The sequence below is a fragment of the Anabrus simplex genome, chromosome 7 (genome assembly GCF_040414725.1).
Source record: "Anabrus simplex isolate iqAnaSimp1 chromosome 7, ASM4041472v1, whole genome shotgun sequence".
In the NCBI taxonomy this organism is placed as follows: Eukaryota; Metazoa; Arthropoda; class Insecta; order Orthoptera; family Tettigoniidae; genus Anabrus; species Anabrus simplex.
This window is the reverse complement of record NC_090271.1, coordinates 138,553,724-138,572,535: the sequence shown is the minus strand read 5'-3', so window position 1 is coordinate 138,572,535 and position 18,812 is coordinate 138,553,724. Positions and strand designations below refer to the sequence as shown.

The 18,812-nt window shown below is 38.9% G+C and overlaps 1 protein-coding gene across 1 annotated transcript in view; it reads right to left on the bottom strand.

The window, feature by feature from the left end:
• The window catches only part of LOC136876974 (reticulocalbin-2), an 84,688-nt gene that overhangs the window by 23,001 nt on the left and 42,875 nt on the right, over positions 1–18,812 (bottom strand). Inside the window, exons 3-4 of the mRNA XM_067150746.2 lie at positions 517–670; positions 182–380 (exon numbers count right to left, since the gene is read on the bottom strand). Coding sequence (XP_067006847.2) covers positions 182–380; positions 517–670 — 353 coding nt within the window. The remainder of the gene's footprint in view (positions 1–181; positions 381–516; positions 671–18,812) is intronic.

Here is an 18,812-nt window from a genome sequence, read left to right as displayed (position 1 = left end):
CATAAGATCTATCTGTGTCTGTGTGATGTATGGCCAATTATAAAAAAATAGTAAATATAGCTCCCTTCCATAATTTTTGGTTCCAATTCTTTTACCATTATCTAATGAATAGTGTTAACAACATTAACAGAAAAACACTGACTAAATTTTCCTGATTAGTATGAATCAAATATCCTCTCACCTCTCTCGCCAATGTATTCCTGGAAACTTATGAAGCCATCACCATCTAAATCCTTTTCCTCTAATGTTTGTTTCAGAATAAGCGGTAACATTTCAGGATGTTCTTCAGGATGAGTGAACATGAGAAATTCATCTTTATCTAAAGAACCATCTTTATTCTTGTCTGCTGCTTCAAACATCTTTTTGTCTTCTTTAATAAGCTGCAATGGGAAACTCCCATTTAGAAACATATTGGAATTACAATACATACAGATTTAGAAAATCTGTGCATGATACTAAAACCATGAATACTTGAACCTCTTTACTCATCAGTCAACTTCAGGACAACATACATACCTTTTCATCTTCCACATTCTCTCCAGTCAGGGAAATATCTTCATCTCCTTGAATTCCATATGCATCAGCAACATATTCTGACCATGTTACTATGCCATCTTCATTTTCATCTGCATCCTCAAACCGATCGTGTGATTCTTCCTTGGATAACATTCTGTAGGTTATATACAACAAGTTCAGAAACAACAGTTTACTCAGTTTTATCAATTATTCTGAGAAGCTTAGTTTTCATTCTTTGTTTGTCTTTAGAATATACAATAGTTTTCTTTCCTATTTCTAACAATGTGCCTTATCAGAAATATTTATTTATTTATTTATTTATTTATTTATTTATTTATTTATTTATTTATTCATTCATTCATACTTCCCAGTAAACAAAATGCATTATAAAATTAAAAAGAAAAATTGACCAATACATTTATTGCTAGTTATAAAGATGATATCTTAGAAGTTGAAGAGAGTCTCTTAACCCTCTGTCGGTCGCGCCTTATCCAGAAGGCGGCAGCACTAGTTTTTCGCGCCCTACTTCACAGCGCATGCGTCTGGTGAACCTGACTCACAGTATCTTCATAGCTCCCAGTGTCTTACAATGCAGTTGAGAAGTTGTCATTGTTGATAACATTAGTGTTGGGATACTAAACGTTGGTGCCTACTGGATGCCACGCGACCCAAACCTTCCGTGTTTTTAGTATGGCCGGTAAATGTCAGTTTTTCAATTTAAACAATCCTAGTGACCTGAAATTAATGCACAGTTTACTTACTGATGATAATTTTGACAAAGAGCAACAGAATGAAGAGGAGAGTGATACTGACGCTGAAGATCTTCTGGCTGAGAGCAGAGAAGACAACTCTAATACTGAGGAAATTGGAACGGAAGATGAACCTCTTCTCAGGGACATCCTGTTTTATGCAGGGAAGGATGGAAACACAAAATCGGGTAAGCACCCTGAATCTAATCGTAGGAAGAAAACACCCCCATATAACTTGCTCATCAAACTGCCAGGAGTTATTGGTGATGCACGTCACGTAAAAGATGAAGGCGAGTGCTGGAAATTGTTTATAACTGACGGAATGTTACACAATGCCATTCGATATACATATCAGTATATAGAACATGTAAAAGAGCATTTTCAAAGGGAAAGAGATGCAAAAATGACTGATATTATTGAAATAAAGGCATTGTTAGGACTTTTATATATTTGGCTGGTACTTTACATGCAAACAAAATAATGCTGGAGGACTTGTGGGGCACGGAAGGCAATGGAGTGGAAAAATTCTGTCTTGTTATGAGTCTGAGGCATTTTAAATTTTTGCTTCGTTGCTTTCATTTTGACGACAGGGTTACAAGAAAGGAGCGTAAGAAGTTAGACTAGTTGGCAGCTATCCGGGAAGTATTTCAATCATTTGTTGACAGCTGTACGAAGAGCTATTCCCTTGGGGCGTTCGTAACAACAGATGAAAAGCTTGAAGCCTTTCTGGAAGATGCCGGTTTAAGCAGTATATTGCATCAAAACCAGATTATCTTATGTCAGCACAATTTGAAAGAATAAAAGATGTCTGCCACCTGAGCTTACAAATGTGAAACAAAGGACAGTAAACTCATCAATGTTTGGTTTCAATGAACATGCCACTTTAGTCTCCTATGTTCCTAAGAAAAACAGAATTGTCCTGCTCGTTTCCAGTCATCATTTAGATGACGACTCGATTGATGAAACTGGAGAAAATGCCAAACCTATAATTATGACATGCTACAACGGGACAAAGGGTGGAGTATATGTCGTGGATAAAATGTGTGGGAGTTACAATGTAGCCCGAAATACCACACGTTGGCCACTAGTTATTTTCTTTGCTATGTTGAATGTAGCTGGCATAAATGCTCAAGTAGTGGCTATTGGGAACGGAATGAATGTTGGTAGGAGGACACTGTTTCTGAGAACACTATCTGAGCAGTTGGTGTCAGAAGAGATTAGGCGAAGGAGCATGAATCCAACAGGTCTCCATTCGATACTGCTTTTCCAATTTGAAAAGTACTGACCTGCAGAGCAAGACAAAGAAGCAATAGCCACTGGAACTAAACTTCCTCCACTTGCTGAAAAGAAACGATGTGACACTTGCAAGCTCGCTAAACCGAAGAGGATCACTAGAATGACAAGGCACAGCTGCAGGAAGTGTAAGAAACATTTCTGCATGAAACACGAAAGAATGATTTGTCATGAATGCTTCGAAAATCTGGACTTGGGAAAATAAAAGGAAAGATGAACAGTTCATTCTGTATTTTTTCATTAGTTCTGTACTACATTGCATACTTTTCTGTTTTTAAGTTATTATTACCTACTTCAAATTCTGTTAACACAGTTATGGTAAATCATGCTATAGTTCTTATTGTTGAGTATATTATTGTGTGTGAAATAAATACTAGCTAAGAGATATAATACTGAGCATTCTTGTAATATTTGAAAGGAGATAAAATAACCTGCAGGACTTTATTGTTGCTGTTAACAATGGAAATAAGGAGTAAAAGGAATGTCAGCATTATTTAACTCAATTATATCCAAACATGTCTACAGGAAATGTATTTTTAAAACTAATAACATAATGGCACCTCCTAGATGCCGCGCGACTTATTGTGTCGAAATTAGAGCATGACCGACGGAGGGTTAATAATGCCACATCTTTATATAGATTATTTCCAAGATGAAAATGAGAACAAAACTGTTGAAATAATTTTGGAATGATACCCCTGCAACCCACTAGCAACCCAGCGCATGTGACAATGTCTGCATGAAAGAGCTATACCAAGAGTTGCTATAGTAGCCAATTTGTACAAAGGGAAAGGTGATAAACATAAAGCAAATAATTACAGGCTAGTTAGTTTGAAATGTGTTGTTTGTAAGCACTAGGAAAGCATCCTTTCTGATTATGTTAGACACAGTTGTGAAATTACTAGCTAGGTTGATAGAAGACAGTTCAGCTTTTGGAAGGGTTATTCCAGTGTGGCTTAACTTGTAGGATTCCCACACATTATAGCAGATATTTTAGATTCAAGAGGTCAAATGGACTGTATTTCTGTTGACCTATCCAAGGTTTTTGATAGGATAGATCATAGGAGACCAAAATAAAGGCTACTGGACTTAACAAAAAGTGGTTGAATGGGTGGCTTAATTTCTAGAAAACAGAACTCGGAGAATTAGAGTAGGTGAAGCACTATCTGATCCTGTAATGATTAACACTGCAGTGGTCGTGCGTTCTACTATTGTAGAACAGATCAATATCTTTTCCAGCCCTGAGCGGTTGGCAACACCTGTGGCCTTGAGGGTCAATGTACCTTCACCCCATACCCTTCCACGTACCACAGTGCAGTTTTGCACGTCTAGCTGTCACGTACTCAGCTTGAGCTGAACAACAATGTAGTGTTTTACTATTGTAGATCGCATGATGATCACTCATGTACCATTTGTGTTTCGTAATTCTCACATGTATTTTTTCTCTCCATGGCCTTTTTGGCAACGGAATGATTATATAAATTGAAAATGTCGGAATGTGACAGGGAGCAAGTGCGAATGTGGTTGGAGGAGGCAGAAAGTGATAATAAAAGTGTGCTTGGTGTTGAGGATGAAGACGATCTAGAGGAGGATTTTGCAGAAGCAACTGCAGAACACAGTGATATAAAGGACACACCAGGACCAATAGTAGAAGAAGAAGAAGACGAAGAACCCGTGCCGATACAGCCTGCTGTTAGAGCAACACATACAGATGCAACATCAATGTTTATGCGTGGGTTTTACATTGGTAGAGAAAATAGAGAAAGGAAACAACCATCTCGCTGGTATCTAGAACCCTTAGTTCCATGAACTTCAAGAACACCAGATTTCAACATAATACCGGCTTTTCATAGGCCTGCGCCTCTCAAAGAAATGCAAAACACGCAACAAGTCCATTAGCATCATTATGGTATCTTATCAATGATGAAATGATTCAACATGTAGTTTCATGCACAAAGATATATACACAGATAAGATAAGAAATACATTTAGCAGAGATAGAGATGCTAAATATACAGATGAGTTGGAAATCAAATCTCCGCTAGGCATTATGTATATGTGCGGTGTTTTAAAATCAAGCAGGCGCAATGTGTTTGAGCTCTGGGACAATAGTTGTGGGACTGGTTGTGAGGTGATCTATGTCACGATGAGTGAGCATCGATTCAGATTCCTAATTCGATGTTTAAGATTCGATGACGTACGTGTCAGAGAACAATGTAGAGCTCTGGATAAATTAGCTGCTATTAGGCTAATTTTCGACAAATTTGTCTCAAACTCTGCTAATTAATGCCTTCAAACCGTCTGATTATCTTACCATAGACGGACAGCTTGTGGCTTTTCGTGGAAAATGCCCATTTCGGCAATATATGCCAAAGAAACCCGCCAAGTTTGGAATTAAGGTTTATGGCCTAGTGTCTTCATCCAACTATTATACCACTAATCTAGAAGTGTATGTAGGGCAACAGCCAGATGGCCCGTTTCGCAAGAGCAACAAGGTAAATGATCACGTGTGTCGTCTAGTTGAACCGATAGTTGGGTCACACAGAAATATAACAGCGGATAATTTCTTCTCATCGATCCCTCTAGCTAGAATCCTTTTGCAAAAATCTCTGAATTATGTGGGACTTTGAAAAAAATAAGCCGGAGATTCCTGAATGTTTTCTACCGAACAAAGATAGGGAACCTAGAACCAGCCTTTTTGGATTTCAAGACAAGTGTACACTTGTATCCTATGTTCCACAGAAGAACAAGGCAGTGTGTACTATATCAACCATGCACTACAACAAGGCAATTGTTGGTGACACTGAAGATGAGAAGAAGCCTTGTATCTTCACAATATACAAGCAGACTAAGCATGGAGTGGACATTTCAGATAAAATGAGTAGACATTTTGACGTGTCCAGGAATTCCCGCAGATGACCACTAACAATCTTTTTTCATGTTATGAATGTTGCGGGTGTGAACTCTATCAACATTTACAAAGCCAACAAGAATGATGCAAATATCAGTCGTAGGCAATTTTTGAAGGATTTGGCATTTGAACTGATGGAACCAGCAATAAGACGCCGTGATGCCATGGAAACCTTGCCAAAAGAGATACGAGGAAGAGGAAAACCTTTGCTTCATATCCCTGAAGAAGCTCCAGCGCCAAGAGTGCAAGCTGGTACAGTAGGAAAATGTTTTCTCTGCGGCAGGTGTCGCAATAAATGAACGAGGAAGACTTGTGAAACATGCCAGAGATGGGTGTACCCGGACCACCAGAAAGTCGTGTGTGACGACGTACCCGGACCACCAGAAAGTCGTGTGTGACGACTGCCATGAATAGATACTTTCTGTAGCAAATCATTGTTCCTCAAAGTGGCATTACAAAGAAAGGTTCATTTTTTTAAAATTTTGGATATCTTTGGACACTTTTCAGGTGTATTAAGTAAAAATAATGCTGATATGACACTTACAAAAACACTTATCATGTAACACCAAGTCCAAAATAATTGATAAAAGTTATTTTAACAAGTGTAAAAAAAAATTAACCTGTATTCACTCGGGACCATTCACGTAATGCTATGAGGCGCGACCACTGCAGTGTTAAGAGGCAGTATTATTGGAAACTTATGTTTTCTTTTGTATAATACGTATAAAAATTATGTGAGTAACAAACTAAAATCATAGATAAGGCTTTTTGCAGATGATGTTATACTGTATAGAGTATTAAAAAAGTTACAGGATTTTAAGCGAATGCATAAAGACCTTGACAAAGTTGTGGGATGGAGAACAGACAATGGTATGATGGTAAATGGGATAAAAGGCTTCGCCAAGAGGAAAAGTCCTGTCAATTTTAATTACTGTGTTAATGGGATGAAAGTACGTAACGGGGATCATTGTAACTATCTAGGTGTTAATATCGTTGGGGTAATCACATTAACAAGGTTGTAAATAAAAGTTACAGATCTCTTCATATGGTTATGAGGGCATTTTGGAGTTGTAGTAAGGATGTAAATGAGAGGGCACGTAAGTCTCTTGTAAGACCTCAATTAATGGTTCCGGTGTACTGGACCCACACCAGGATTACAAAAACTGGAAAAAATCCAAAGGAAAGCAGCACAATTTGTTCTGGGTGATTTCTGACATAAGAGTGTGTTATGAAAATGTTCCAAATTTTGGGCTGGGAAGACTTGGGAGCGAGGAGATGAGCTGTTTGACTAAGCTGTTTCGAGCTGTCAGTGGAGAGAAGACATTAGCAGCAGATGAATAAGCTTAAGTAGAGCTTTTATAGGTAGGAAAGACCATAATATGAAGTTAAAGTTGGAATTCAAGAGGACAAATTGGGGCTAATATTCGTTTATCGGAAGAGGAATTAGGGAATGGAATAACTCATCAAGTGAAATGTTTGATAAATTTCAAAGTTCTTGAAAATAACTTCATTTGATTTAAATGAACTCTGATGCCCCCGTTGGTAGACTCACAGCATTTATCTTATCACTAAATGTAGAGTTATAAAGAGAGACTGAAGTGGGAGAAGCACAAGAGATGTAAGTGCTCGTATTGCAAGGTCCTCTGCCATGTAACCTAAAAGGAGAAAAGATCATAATATGATGATCAAATTAGAATTCAAGAGGACAAATTGGGGCAATATTTGTTTATGGGAAGGGCAATTAGGATTGGAGTAATTTACCAAGGGAGATATTTGATAAATTTCCAACAACTCTGAAATAATTTAAGAAAAAGAATAGGTAAAGAAGTGATAGAGAATCTACCACTTGGGTGAAAGTCCTAAATGCAGATCATGATGACTGATTGACTGTGATGGATAACAGAACTGATTGTACTTTCCTACACAAAAAGTAACTGACTGAAAATTACCAAGTTCCTATGAATGCAAGACCAAAGGGAGGGAACAAATTATCATGGAGATTTCTAGTTTTTTCTATATTTTGCCAATAAAAGGATGCATTGCTATGCTTTTAGAGAAAGTTTAAATGTTAAAATGTGCTACTAAGTGCTATAAGCGCTGTTTGCTACTTTCCTGGCGTTTATTGGCAAATTCTGTACTGGAGAAGTGTTTGTACATAGGGATTTATTAAACACACTGTGCACATGTATAAAGAAGTTACAAAGTGTACTCACGCAACGTTTCTAACATCTGCATAAAAATCTAAAGAATTTGTCCTTTACCAGCCGGGAATATGATACTGTTGGTAGCATTGTTTACAAAGCGTGCAAGTACTTTGAATTGAGTCCTCATGTTATTCTCTCCGGTCACAGATTCTGTAACGAAATCCAAGCGCTGCAGACCTAGTGGAAAACACGTCACCATGCAAAATTAGCCTGTTTCCCTTTGCTGGTCTTCATGATACAATAGTGTTCAAAAGTACAGTATTTTGTCATTAGGTATTGTACGTTGTCAGCATTGTTTACAGGTAGGCACAGCAGGGCAGAGCCCTCAGGTTCGCTATGGGAATCAACATCTTTATCATCTAATGGCCAGGCAGGCATCAGTTTTTGAAAATGAGACAAAGTCTCTCATAGTGCATTGGCACTGCCAGTGGCTACAAGTAACCTATGCAATGCCCTCCACGGTATGCACTAGCCATGCGTCTTGGTAGGTGTGCTATTTACCAACTGATGAGCACAACTTAGCACACTGGGGTGAAATGCTGGCAACCAGGAATGAGTTAGCTGGAAAATTTATAATGTCTAATAACGGACCAACTATATTGGTATTATAAATTTACTCATTCGGAACAAATATTTCAGGTTCCCTATGGGAATCAACATCTTTATCACCCTCTGCAGAGTCATGCAGTATACAGGGTGAACTTTAATAAAACCGACAAACTGCAGGGACTTATTCCTGACTGGAAATGGAAAAAAAATTGTCCTATGAACATGTGTCCGGAAATGCATCGTTGCGACGGTAGATGGCACTGACGAATGAAATTTACTTTGACTACTTACAGTGTGTTTCTTCTGTTGCAGATAGTGTGATTGAAGCAGCGTACTGTTGGAAGCAGAATGGTCCGGTATTTATGTCGGGAACAAGCCGAGATGGTGTTTGTGTACGGCCAAACCAATGGAAACGATCGAGAGGCAGCACGGCTATACCAAAACAAGTACCCTCACAGACACCAACCACAGCACACATTTCAAGCCATTTTTGGGCATTTGTGTGATCATGGGTCCTTTCAGACAGCCGAACGCGCGGGGAGGCGGCGGACTGTGCGTACACCAGCTCTGGAGGAACAGGTTCTACGGGACATTGAGACGAACCCTAGTACAAGCTCCAGGTAAGTGGCCCGCCAACATGGTGTAAGCCAGACTACGATTATGTGTATCCTACAGGACAACCGCTATTATCCCTATCACCTGCAACGAGTGCAAAAATTATCAGCAGCGCATTTCCCTCTACGGGAAGGATTTTGTCGATGGTTTTTGCACCAGGCCATCACAGTTATGGGATTTCTGTCGTCAGTCCTCTTTACTGATGAAGTAACCATTACCAGAAATGGCATCGACAATCTGCATAATAGTCATCTGTGGGCTACAAAAAATCCCCGGGGAATGGTTGAAGCATCTCACCAACATCGGTTCAGCATCAATGTTTGGGCAGGGATTCTTGGCGACCACATACTTGGACCAGTTATTATTCCACAACGCCTCAACGGAGGAACGTACCTGGACTTCCTGCAGAATACTGTGTCTGGATTGCTTGAGAATGTGCCTTTGGCAATAAGACACGTTATGTGGTTTCTGCACGATGGAGCACCGCCCCACTTGCGCATTACAGTTCGCCAACCCTCAACAACATCTTCTCCAGGTGCTGGATAGGACGCGGAAGCCCTGTTGCATGGCCTCCTAGATCACCGGACTTAAACCCCCTGGATTTTTACCTCTGGGGACATCTGAACAGCGTTGTGTATACTGAACCAGTTCCTGACGTGCAGACCCTTCAACAGCGTGTTCACGACGCATGTGACGCTATTTGGCGGGAGGCCGGAACGTGTGAAAGAGTGAGGCAATCCATGATACGTTGTAATTTTAATAATGATATTAATAAATAAAATCATGAATAAAATATATAAATAAAATTACTCAAAAACTTAATAAAATTAATAAGCATAATTAACCGAAATGTCCGTAGTATGGGCGCCAGAGTTCACCAGAATGGATCCCTCGAATTTAGATAAGAGCATGATAAACTTTATATCCCAGGGCGTGTACATAATGCTGCGTACTGGTACATCTGCTGCAGGCCTTACCTAACCTCCTGAAAACGACTAATTAGGTAGGAACTGCACCTAGGTTTATCAATAACACTGATTCTAAAATAGCTAACTATATTCTGAACAAATTCCGTGCATGAGCACCTCATCAACATACAACATTATACATATAATACACACATAAAATATTGCTGGAAGACTCCATATTTACAACAACAACAATAATGAAAACCGTGGGAAAACGAAAGCGAGAACTAAGCTACCATTTGTAGATGGTCCGATGAACAATGTACATGTATGATGATAAACACCCTTCACTGTCTCTATATTAATTCGATTTACCGATCCTCATAATCGGCAGTTATCACATCACACAGATACTGTACCTTGTACTACTGTGTTCACATATTTTAACACTTGTTGTAAAGATATATACACATGTCTGTCGATCCTCAACATAAATATGGAAAGTCTGAGATAGCTTTCACCAACATATAATGCTAGGCCGCCACAAGTGCTACAATACTTAATGCGCAAGCACTCTCCACAATCAGCCACTTTCCACGAACATAACTAGACTACGCTCCACGAACGTTTGAAGTCCAGTCCATTGCAGCCGTGTCACTCCAGTACCGTGTATCAGCACCACTTCCTTCCCGTACAGTGCCTCAGTTGTAGTTGTAGTTGTAGTTATCTTCCTTCTCGTTCCTTTACAGTCACCTCTACAATCACCCTTACAATGTTTCTTTACAATGTCCCCGGTTGCCGCCGTATCATCAACCTTTATAGACATCAACATCCCCCTCCTCTCAGATGATACGTCTGGATTGGTGCTTGCCAGCCAATCATGGGTGGTCCTCTTCTCAAGCCCAAGCTCTGAACTACTTCTTCCTCCCAAGACAATAACAAACTCTGGGGTATATTCCATGAATCACCAAACTTTCCTAATACAACAACAAGCTCATCTCATCAGGCTGGGATATATACATGACTCATGAATTTCCCGACACAAGTACATCCCAACAAACACTGGGGCAGCCATATGACGCATTCAAATTACCGGAGTTATTAAAGCAATATTTTCCCACTCATGCAAAACAAATTACTCATACCTACATATGTGGATATCTTCCAGCTTATAAATATAAATGACAAAAACCTACAAATGAAATACCGATAATAATAATAATAATAATAATAATAATAATAATAATAATAATAATAATAATAATAATAATAATAATAATAATAATAAATCGAATACTGACAATAATATCTCTAACTTCTACATATAATTCGGGGGTGTGATATATGTACTATCACAACGTCTGAATACGTGCATTGCAGCCCATGGAGGCCACTTTGAACATCTGCTGTGACGTGGATGCGTTTCAGCTATGTACTGTGTTCTGGGACTATTTGTTGTCGTTGCACGCACACCGTCCATTTCTGGACACATGTTCGTAGGACATTTCCCCCTCCATTTCCAGTCAGGAATCAGTCCCTGCAGTTTGTCGGTTTTATTAAAGTTCACCCTGTATAGTGGCATGTTACCATGTTCGCCTGACTTCAGGAGATTCTCGTAGGAAAGTGACAGAACACAGGCTATTGGTAAACATTGTTTTATTATGGTATAGACAGCAAATACACTAGACTACGTACAAAGGACAGGTCTCCACTGGTTACAAACCTCCAAAATAATCATCCAAGGCTTCCATTGTGCGTTGCCAGCGGTGGGGCAGGCGCTGAATGCCATTCGCTGCATGTGTATCACTAACGTGTGACACCTCTCTCCGAAATGCTGTTACGATGTCCTCTTTGTTTGCAAACTGTTGTCCACGTAATGGCTTCTTGACTTTGGGGATTAGATCATAGTCACATGGGCTCAGATCAGGTGAATAAGGTGGGTGTGGAAAAACCTCCCATCCCCACTGTTGCAAGCGACACTGAACAATGGCTGCTGTGTGAGCTGTCGCGTTCTCGTTTGAACGTCTCCAACCACCTCGCCACTGCTCTTTAGGGCATGGCATCCACACCTAATGCTTCCAGATCTGCATGGCACTGGCGTGCATTTCTTCTGCGGAGAACTGCTATTTTAATATAAGATCGTTGCTCCTACTTCTTCACTTCCATTTTGTGACGCTCTCACTCACACACTGAACTTCGGGGCATGCTTAGACCCACACTGTTGTTTACATACACCATCTAGTGGCAATCATACGCAAGTACATAAGTACGTTTCCAAATGCATATCTTAGGTTTTCCGTGTTGTCTTCTGTTCGCGAGAAAAAAATAGTTGTCATGAATTATGACTCAACCTACGTAGTATCCATAAAAACACATTTTATATAGGCTCGTAAGTATTCCAAATGGTATATTGTACGATTAAATGGAAATATGTTATATTTATATACAATTTTTAAAAGCTATTGTGAACATGTCAAAACAGAAGGAATATTCTGTAGATCTAAAATAGGCTTCCCTTAAACGTTTTAAAAGAAGGGATATTCCAATCGAGTGTTGCTAGGGAGTTTGGGACAAACCAACAGCTGGCAAGTGTATCTAATTGACATCAACAAGAAGAAGGAAGAGTACACAACAAAAACCCAGGTTGGGCTGGCTTCAGAAAACAACCATACAGGAGGACATGAAAATTCGAAAGCAATCCGTTGTTGATGCCAAGAAATCTGCAAGGAAAATCAGGGATTGTTTGCTAGAGCACCATGGACTGGATTTTCAGGTTTCCTTGTAAAATACCATAATGTGAGGTAATTCCGAGGCGATCATTCAGTCTTCCTTCTGAAAATTGAGCCTTCACGCGAAACTGCAACAACAATGGATCCACTACGTGGCATTTTAACGAAGGGAACATTATAGGCTAGCTGAATTAGTGCTAAGAATATGTGTAGTTCTTTTCTACAATTCACTAGGTGAGGTTGTTAAGACGTGAGAAATTTATTAAATTATCACTGTCACCAGAAAATTCAGTTTCAGAACGTCACATACCATACACTGATGAAAAGTTAATTCTGCAATCCTATCCCATATTATGTGGTATCATATAAAACTTTTGCGCGAGTTTCTATGTTACACTTATCGTTCTACAGTGCGATTTTATTTGACGTAAATAAATATCACACGAGAACACGTTCACTTCCTTGTATAAATTACTTTATTTACACTGTACGTCACAACACACAATTATACACACTAGCAAATGATACTATATACAACACTCAATAGCGGAGTACCCTGAAGTCGATTCTGACCAGTACAGATATCAACAACACTGATGCGCCCAGTATAACATACTCTCTCTTGAATTCACCGCCTCACTCACTTGAGCCCAATACTCAGACTCCACCTCAGAGCCCAACAGTCACTGCCAGTCCATCACTTGCCTGAGTCCCAAGAACCAAGATCTGCGAACTTAGAACTGAGAACTGACTTCACTGACTGACAGCTCAATATTTATACTACTCGAGCAACCATCTAGAATGATCGACTTCTGGAAGAGTTCTTACAACACTCTAATGGAACACACTCGAAACATCGATCGACCAGCTAGTCGAATGGGTTTTTTTTTTTTTTTTTTTTTGCTAGGGGCTTTACGTCGCACCGACACAGAGTCGAATGGGTACTCGAACTATCTTTCAATATTTAAAAACCCCTATGGAAATATCTACAACATTCGTAATGTCTCTACATGTATCTGGATAATAAAACCTTACAGTAAGTTTCCAGAACCCTTCATATATATACCAAATAAAGTACAATAAGTCTAACATACCAACATTATGGAATTTTCTACTGCTTTCGACTCTATAGATTTTGAGGTTATAAACAATACGTATTTGAGGTTATACAATTTTATACTACATATTTACAGGGAAATCATATATTAATCATATTTAACATTTAATAAAAGATAATTTAGCCTTCTATAAACTATAATTAATATATATTAAACATAATAATTGAAGGTTTTACACCAGTTACAGCGTCGTACGTACGACACACTGCTTTAAAGTTACGGCATTTTATATACAGTACGAAATTGTCTTGTTGTACGGTAATAGCGATCATGGTGAGGACATAAGTGAAGAAACTGGGACCTGGCAGAAGTTCTTAACTTTAAATAGATATAACCCTATCCACTTAGAGAATGCAGTAAAAGCTGTCCATCAGGGAAAAATGAGTATCTGGAAAGCACCTGAACAGTTTGCTGTATTGTATACAACACTAAATGATAAACTGAAGAACAGATATTCATACAAGGTGGGTGCACCAACAGTCTTAACCAGGAAGGAGGCAAAAACTGTTGTCGAAGGGCTGCTGCTATGTGCCAGGTGGGGTTTCCCGTTCAGAAATACCAATATGCGTAATATCGTGCAGGGTTACTTGAACCATGCTGGGAAGGTCGAGAAAAGGTTCGCAGATAACCGCCCCGGGCTAGAAAGGATTTGAGGATTTCTCAGGAGGAATCACAAACTCACAGTGAGAACTGGGGAGAACACCAAACGATCCAGGGCAGCTGTTACGAGAGATACTATCATGGACTATTTCCAAAACCTGCAACACACACTGGAGGAAGTGCCTGTCTCAAATATTATAAATTATGATGAGACAAATTTCTGTGATGACTCAGGGAATGTAAAGGTGGTTCTAAAACGAGGGGTCAAATATCTAGAGAAAATTTTAGACTCATTGAAAACGAGTCAGTGTTACGGTGGCTGCGGCTGAAGATGGGACAGTATTACCACCATTCACTGTCTACAAAAGTAAGCATCTATATGACACGTGGACAGAAGGAGGGATCAGTGGTGCTGATTATAGCCGAAATATGAGTGGCTGGTTTGATCTTACGATGTTTGAGGCATGGTTTAAGAAAATGATGTTGCCTTATGTAAAGACATTACAGGAGCCCAAGGTAATGACTGATGATAACTTGTCGAATCATCTCTCAATTAATGTAATCAAGCTGTGTGAAAAGCATGAGGTCAAATTTGTTCTACAGTATTGCCTCCAAATGCTACCCAGCTTTGCCAACCTTTTGATGTTGCCCTCTTTCGTCCCCTCAAGATGGCTTGGTGAATTGTGCTGGATGAATGGATGAAAATAAATAGGGGAGTGGCGCACAAATCAGAGTTCCCTAAACTTCTAAAAGAGACATTTAAGAAGATAGGTGTAAATTTATTGTGCAACCAATGTTTTATCTGGGTTCAGGAAAACGGGTATTGTTGCTTTCTGTCCGGAAAACATACCACGCCAGATTCCATATGATGACAGTGCTGATGATATGAATCGACAACAATCGTGGACTGTATCGTTCGTTCAACATCTTGAGCGGGCTTGCGTTGGAGAGGCAAGTACAAGCCCACCGGTTTGCCGTGCAAAGCGCCTGACTGTTCCTCCCGGCATAGGGATCGTGGTGAGAGATTTGGCCACCAATAATGGTGCCGACAAGGATGATGATGAAAGTACAGAGACTGAAGTAACTTCAGAAGAAGAATCAACTTAATCAGAACGAGACAATTCAAGTTTTCAAGCGAGCAAACCATGTCACGCCATCTCCACCGTAGAAGCTGTAGCTTCTCATGAGAGAGAGGAGGAAGATGAGTTGTCTATAAATGACTTTATTCTTGTTGCATTTCCAACGAAGAAAAGAATTTGGCATTTCATTGGCCAGCTGACTAAAATTAGTCCGGGCACACTCAAAGAAAATTTTCTGAGAAAGAAGATCCTAGCGGACACAACATATTTTGTATTTCCAGACAATTCAGAACATAATGGAAAACAAAAAGGGGAAAATTTAGAGGAAACTTGTACCAGCATCCTGCAAATGAGAGGAGTTTGTTTTCTCTGATATAGAACATATTGATGTGGAGTAGAAAGTTACTATGTTCCTGAGTAAAAAATTGTAATTAATGCCTCTTAAATGTACATTTTTATTTATATAACCAGTTTAATATGTCTGATATATTTAATATATTTTTATTATGGTATGTTTTACTTTACTATTAACAAACTTAATATTCCATATCTTCTTTATGATTGGTTAAAATAGTCTTACTAAATAGCTTGAAAATAGAATGTGTTTTTAGAAATTTAATCTTCGGTGTAATTCTGTCAATTTTATTATTTTTAGTGATTTAAATTATTGTTTATTTGCTATGTTTTAGGTTTATATGTTAAGAAATATTTAAAAAAAGTAAATATATGGTCAGAATTACCCCACTCTATGGGGTAACACTGATCACTGATCTTTTTATTTATTTTTACAATATTATCAACTACTTTTCGTTATTACGTCAAATAAATGCTAAAGAATCATTAATCTTTTACCGCTATATATTTAATTTTGTAAGTAATACGTAAATAACGCAGCACATATCCGAGAAAACATTAAAAAATGATCGGAATTACCCCATTTGACGGTGCTGTTGAGTGGCTGCAGATTTATATGGTAGGCAACCTGCAAGAAAACCACTGATCAGTCCAAAAAAACATAAAGTTAGAGTTTGCAAAGAAGTATGTCACATGTTACAGTCAAGATTGAGTGAAGGTTTTATGGAGCAATGAAAGTAAGTTCAACCTTGTCTCGTCTGATGGTATCAGGTATATTCGTTGATCGACAAACCAGAGAGAAATAATATACGACACCAAATACCGACCATTAAATATGGAGGTGGTAGTATCATGGTGTGGGACTGTTCTTCTAGACATGGAGTTGGTCGTCTCACATGAACAGAAGGGCAATGGGTTGTTTTATGTATCGTGACATACTAGATTGTCACATGATATGACATGGAAAGAGGAATATCCCTTGCAAATGGTTACTTCAACGAGACAATTATCCAAAGCATTCCACTGGCCATGTGGGGAATTTGTTTTCAGAGAAGAAAGTCAAAGTTTTGGATTAGCCAAGCCAAAGCCCAGACCTAAACCCCACTGAACACATATGAGAGAAATGGACTGATGTGTAACATTGCAGAAATTACTCAAATGAAGATAAGTTCTTTGCTGCTTTACAAGAGGAATGGCCCACCCTTTCATCTGTACTTTTGCAGAAGCTTGAGGATTCTATGCCACAAAAACGTGCTGCTAGCCAGTGCTCACAGATATGCGAACAAGTACTAAATTTGTACCTCAACACCTGAAAGTGGATATGGATATTAATACGAAATTGATCGCAAATATACATGTGTTTTGTGCTAATATTATGTCATTTAAACAGTTTACTTAAAAGAATTTCAAACAAATGCTACCCACAAAATACAGTACTTCTGAGCACTACTCTAGGTGTTTGGAAGAACTCAGGATCTACCAAGGCTGCTTGCTGCTCTCTTCCCATTAAATAAGTTTTATATGCTGGGGTGGCTGGTAAATTGTTAGCGAAGGAGCCAGCGCCAGTTAGAAAGTTTACCAGTATAATCAGTACATTTCTTGGAAGCTGAAGAGCTTTTCTTAGACATATAGCTTTTACAGATTTTAGTATGCTTATACATTTATACTTGGCAGGGACTTTCTTCCTCGACCTTAGCCGCCAGTGATGGTTCAGTTGCCGGCTACCGCATGTGCGTATGTACGGCAGAATACGGTGCTCAAAATCACTATCATGCATTTTACTCACCATGTTTACAGTTTATGCTCAAAAATCATTATCATGTATTATCATACATTTATCATGCATTTTACTCACCATTTTTACAGTTTATGCTGAAAATGTTCCCCATGCGCTGCCAAAATAATTGGCATCCCCTAATGAAGTTTGGTTACTCTACCAAGTTCTTCAGCACTGATGGATGCAATTGCAACTCTTATATTGTCTTTAAGTTCATCTAGTGTGTGAGGGTTGTTCCCATAATCTACATTTTTTAACATTCTGAACAAATAAAAATCACACGCCGTTAAATCTGGGCTACGAGGGGGCCACAGATTTTTACTTATGAACCTCGTACCAAACACGCTTCAGTAAGGAGATAACGACCTTTACGTCTATTTTTATTGTTTAATGAACCTGTAGGTTTGAATCTCTTGACCAGTTGTTTTATTGTCCGATTGATAGGAATGGGTCTCCCTGGAAATTTCGCTCAAAACTTTTGTCTTGTCCTAGCGCACAATTTTCTGCACTTAATGTAAGTATTGTGCAATTATACACGTTCACGTAACGAATATTTCACATACATTACAGCACTATACACAATCACAATAAAACACAATACAATACGACATACAGTACGCAGTAGCTTCATTGAACACCCTACTATCTCGGAGCTCAGCTCTCAGCAACTGCAGAAGTGCCGGAAACCGTGCGCGCCAGCGGCCTGTCATCGGTGGCCAAGTTCGAGCGATAAAGTCCCTGCCAAGCATAAATAAAGACCTTGTATTTGCAGGTTTTAGGTGTGTCAAAATTTGAGTGGCAGTATGCTATTGGGATAATCTTAATAAAGATATAACATACTGTGGTTTCTAGAGGTAGTTTTTCTAGATTTTTTAATCTCAAATACAGTCTTAACTGCTGTAGTATACCTTTCTTCGATATGCATGGTGAATGTTATTCCAGTTACTTTTAAGGTCAGGCCTAAGTATAAATATGAGGTCACAAATTCCAATTGATCATTGCTGCAGATATGGATACTGGTGCATGAAATATCTTCTCCTCGTCTGAACTTAATAGATTTGGACTTGACAGTATTTATAAGCCTGTCCGTTTGCAACCCATGATGTAATTTGTCTAGTCCATATTGAATAGCCTGCCTGCTTCTTGATAGGAGTATCACGTCATCCACATACAAGATCATCCTAACATCCTCTGTGGCAATGTTGTCAACCACATGGTTGGACGGCTGAATATCAGTAGACAACAGGTCCTCTTAACATAGATAGTTTGTGCGATGAGACCAGAATGTCCTACTCCATCATGAATCAGTATATTTTTAATCAAATATCATTATATCCAAATATATCACACCATTTCTTCATTAAAATAGTCCTATTTACACCATCAAGCACTTTAGTGAAGTCTACAAGG